Source organism: Pinus tabuliformis, chromosome J (assembly GCF_031772625.1).
Source record: "Pinus tabuliformis cultivar Carrire ecotype Pingquan chromosome J, CPIR1, whole genome shotgun sequence".
Taxonomy (NCBI): Eukaryota; Viridiplantae; Streptophyta; class Pinopsida; order Pinales; family Pinaceae; genus Pinus; species Pinus tabuliformis.
In genome coordinates this window covers 1,014,907,859-1,014,911,214 of record NC_142295.1, presented here as the reverse complement: position 1 = coordinate 1,014,911,214, position 3,356 = coordinate 1,014,907,859, and the positions used below count along the sequence as shown (strand labels likewise).

Here is a 3,356-nt window from a genome sequence, read left to right as displayed (position 1 = left end):
AATTGTAAATGACTCTTATGAGCAAGAAGAGTATTCATTAGGGCATTGCAATGCTGATTGAAATGTGTAGGTAAGTATATTAGTGATTAAGTGTTTTTTTTGGCTACATGGTCAATTCTTTTGTTGAAATATGAGAGGTTATGGTAAAATTTATTATCTTTCATGTCATTTAAGTCATAAGGAATACGTAAAGAAATCAATTACATTGCAATTTTTATTGAAATGTTTGTATTGAATATTGGTGAGATAATTATTATTTTGGTTACTTAGTCAATGTTATTTTTCAAGTATAAGAGAAAGTTAGTAAGTAATTAAAACAAAATATTCTTAGTGTTATCTGTAATATACCTATTGTGATTAACCCCACGTAAGGTAATTTTAAATTACCAATCAGTTAATCAAACCTGCGTAAAAGTAATTTTAAATTACATATCAGTTACAACTAATTCTTGGCATTGGTTAAATGGATCAGCGAGCACCCTAACAGGGGAACAAGAAGAAGGTGGATGGAGAATGGTGTGCTGGAGAGACAGGCAGAGTGTGTGAGAGAGAAAAGGGGAAAGACCCTGAAAAGGACTACGTCTGGTAAGGACCAGATAGTCAAGCACAGAGTGCTGGTTTACTGAGGATTGTGATCCGGTAAACAGAAGCTTGGGGGGAGACTCAAGTCTTGGAGGACTGGTCTCACGGTTGGGAGGAAAACAAGCTTCACACAAGGATTGACTGAAGGCTGTTCCAGATTTCATCTTACCAGCAGGAAACCAGGTAAGTAACGGAACCCATTCAAGTCTGGATATCTGTGAAGCTGGAAAATTAACTGTGATTATCTGCATCATTTTTATAGATAGTCTATGGTTAAACTGTGGTAGAAAGACTGTCTAGGGTCTAAACTGAGTCAATATCTGTAATGTTAGAGATAGTGGGTACACGTAACTGGTACAGATTATTGATAGCCTGTATGGCAAGTTAAGTAGTGACGTACTGTAAAGATCTTGTATTCAGTTACAGTTATTCGCTGCAAAATGCCAGTAGACAGTGAAGATGTGAACGAAAATCTTACGCGATATCATTGTTATGATATAAAGCCAAAGATGAAATAGTTGAAACATTGAGCGAAGAAAGAGAAGCCTTTACGGTGTGACGGTAATATCAAGAAAAGAATACAGTGACCCGTGGAGTAAATGAAACGGGCTAATGACAGAATGAGTTTACATCTCGCAGTCATAACCGAGTCAATAGGACCGAAAACCTCATGCAACAATTAGACAGAGAACAAGAGGGTGTCCATACCCTAAGAAACGCATACACAGTCAGCTGAATAGAATACCCTCTTCACTCTTCGAATCATCTGTTAACAGAGTTATTATTAAAATGGTGAGGAAAAACACAGTAATGCGGAACCCCGAGTCGGTATAGTGTACCAAGCGGCTCATATGAAATCAGAACGTTAAAGAAAGGGCTGAGATTATCCTATTATAAACCGGGGTTTGATACCGAGAAAAATATTATCACACATAGAGAAGAATCTAGAACCTGCGGCAGAGCCACAACATTCATTCCGCAATCATTGTGGTAATCTCACTGCATAAAAAGGGTTCGAAAACATAATGCCTGTTCTTTATAACTAGAATCCCAATATTCATATGATGAGCCGAAGAAATGGAAATGAGCATTCATATGTCAACCTCATAGTCCTTTGCATGAAGGGTTGTCACTGTCGGCCATACATCTATGGTAACAGATGATGGCGCGACAGCATACCCTTCTATGCTAATTCAAACCCTCAGCCAGTTAGCCATGCATCTACGGAACCAGATGTAGGCACGGCGGGGTAACATATGTACATTCCTTCACAGATAATGACGAAATACAATAAGCATTACAGAACTCCATATTACTAAACAGAACATCAAGTCATTATATAACCAAAAGAGGGATACTGTAAACCTCGACTTTCAATCTATATGGGTACAAAAATAAATAGGCCACTGGTCTCGAACCAGGGTTTGTAACCAGTCACAAGTAAGCCATAGTTCCGGCATTTAAATCAAACGAAAGTACATATTCATATGTATAGAGACAATAGAAGTCCGGCCTCAGAAAAGCAGCGATGTTCACCATGGAGGGGAGGGACCCGACTCCTCAAACGGTCCCAGAAGTTCTTGGTACCCAAGTAGGAGGGAGGTCCATTGAGACCTGCGACCAACCGAATGACAATGAGGTTGGGTCGCTGCTCTTGCTCAGAGAAAAACTCTGGCAACCCCAAAAATAAACCGAAAGAATCCAACCGAGAGTCAAACCCTTGTTCAGGTAAATACCTGTGAAAGGCTTGGTGGGCTTCAATAGCTCGGACTCCACGTTACACCAGAGATGCCGGAAGCCGGAGGTGCAACCTGTCAAACCAGAGAAGTAAATTAGGGCTCGGCGTGAATATTCAATGACTATAAACATAACAAGAGCTATTAACTGGTAAGGAAATTCACCTGACCGTTTCAGTAATACCATCTCCGCAGCTAGAAACCCCTCGAACGGTGTATGAGACTGGAGCTGTGTAGTTCTGGGCGCGGAATGAAGGAGCAACCATGGCAGCGAAGAATAAGGAGCAGATACGAATGAAACTGAAGACAAAAGACTCGGAAAATCCGGAGAGCAACCTTTATAAACTTTAATGGGCAGCGGTGGTACGTGGAAGCTCTGACCACCCTCGATTGCATCCGGTGGCTGAGCGCCGTTGATGAGGGCGACATTTTCCAGAAAGCCGGCGCGGGAAAAACCCAGGCTTAGAAACCATGCCCTCATCACATGGCCTGTCAGATATAACATTAAGTCACCGCCAGTTGTCCAATGCTGGAGACGCCAACGAAGGAGTTTGGTACAGCCTCGGTATATACGAGGAATGTGCATAGAGATCTCCAACCATATAGTTAACATATAACCAGATTTATATATTAGTGGTATGGCAGCTGGATACATAACCTGTTCGCCTGCCATGTATACATTGCCTTGGGTCAGGCATGTACGCGATACAATGGCGTTAACAATAATCAGTAATGGATTATTTATTATAAGATGTTAACCATGAGTGGGTGCGGTTATATAGTATATAAAAATTTTATTTATAGGTGTATTATAGTGTGTAGGTACGTGACATTATCAAAGATTGGATCTCAGTCTACTATTATAACCTTTCCTCATAAACCATATAAAATTCAGATTTGAATAGAGATCAGTGACATTAACACCATTAATATTATTAATTCCAACCACTCATGCTAAGGGGATTATTACTGGTTAACTAATAGAGGTATGTAATTCCAGAGTTTTTTTGAAAAGGTAATCCCACAGAAATCAGACTC

The 3,356-nt window shown here is 40.2% G+C and overlaps 1 protein-coding gene across 1 annotated transcript; it reads right to left on the bottom strand.

Moving 5' to 3' along the window:
* Positions 1 to 1,739: 1,739 nt before the first annotated feature.
* LOC149230306 (uncharacterized) lies at positions 1,740 to 3,041 on the bottom strand. Its single transcript, XM_089376037.1, has 3 exons — positions 2,484 to 3,041; positions 2,319 to 2,393; positions 1,740 to 2,196 (listed from the first exon to the last, which is right to left on the bottom strand). The coding sequence occupies exons 1-3, from the start codon at positions 2,989 to 2,991 to the stop codon at positions 2,066 to 2,068; spliced, it is 714 nt and encodes a 237-aa protein (XP_089232163.1). The 5' UTR covers positions 2,992 to 3,041; the 3' UTR covers positions 1,740 to 2,065.
* Between the last annotated feature and the right edge of the window lie 315 nt (positions 3,042 to 3,356).

What these genes read in the sequence shown, in the direction of transcription:
- LOC149230306 (XM_089376037.1), bottom strand. Translation starts at nt 2,991, where the DNA reads ATGGCAGGCGAACAGGTTATGTATCCAGCTGCCATACCACTAATATAT. An exon ending in GGTATTACTGAAACGGTCAG is followed by an intron (nt 2,394 to 2,483) that starts GTGAATTTCCTT and finishes CTGGTTTGACAG; the next exon opens with GTTGCACCTCCGGCTTCCGG. An exon ending in GCCCACCAAGCCTTTCACAG is followed by an intron (nt 2,197 to 2,318) that starts GTATTTACCTGA and finishes GGTTGGTCGCAG; the next exon opens with GTCTCAATGGACCTCCCTCC.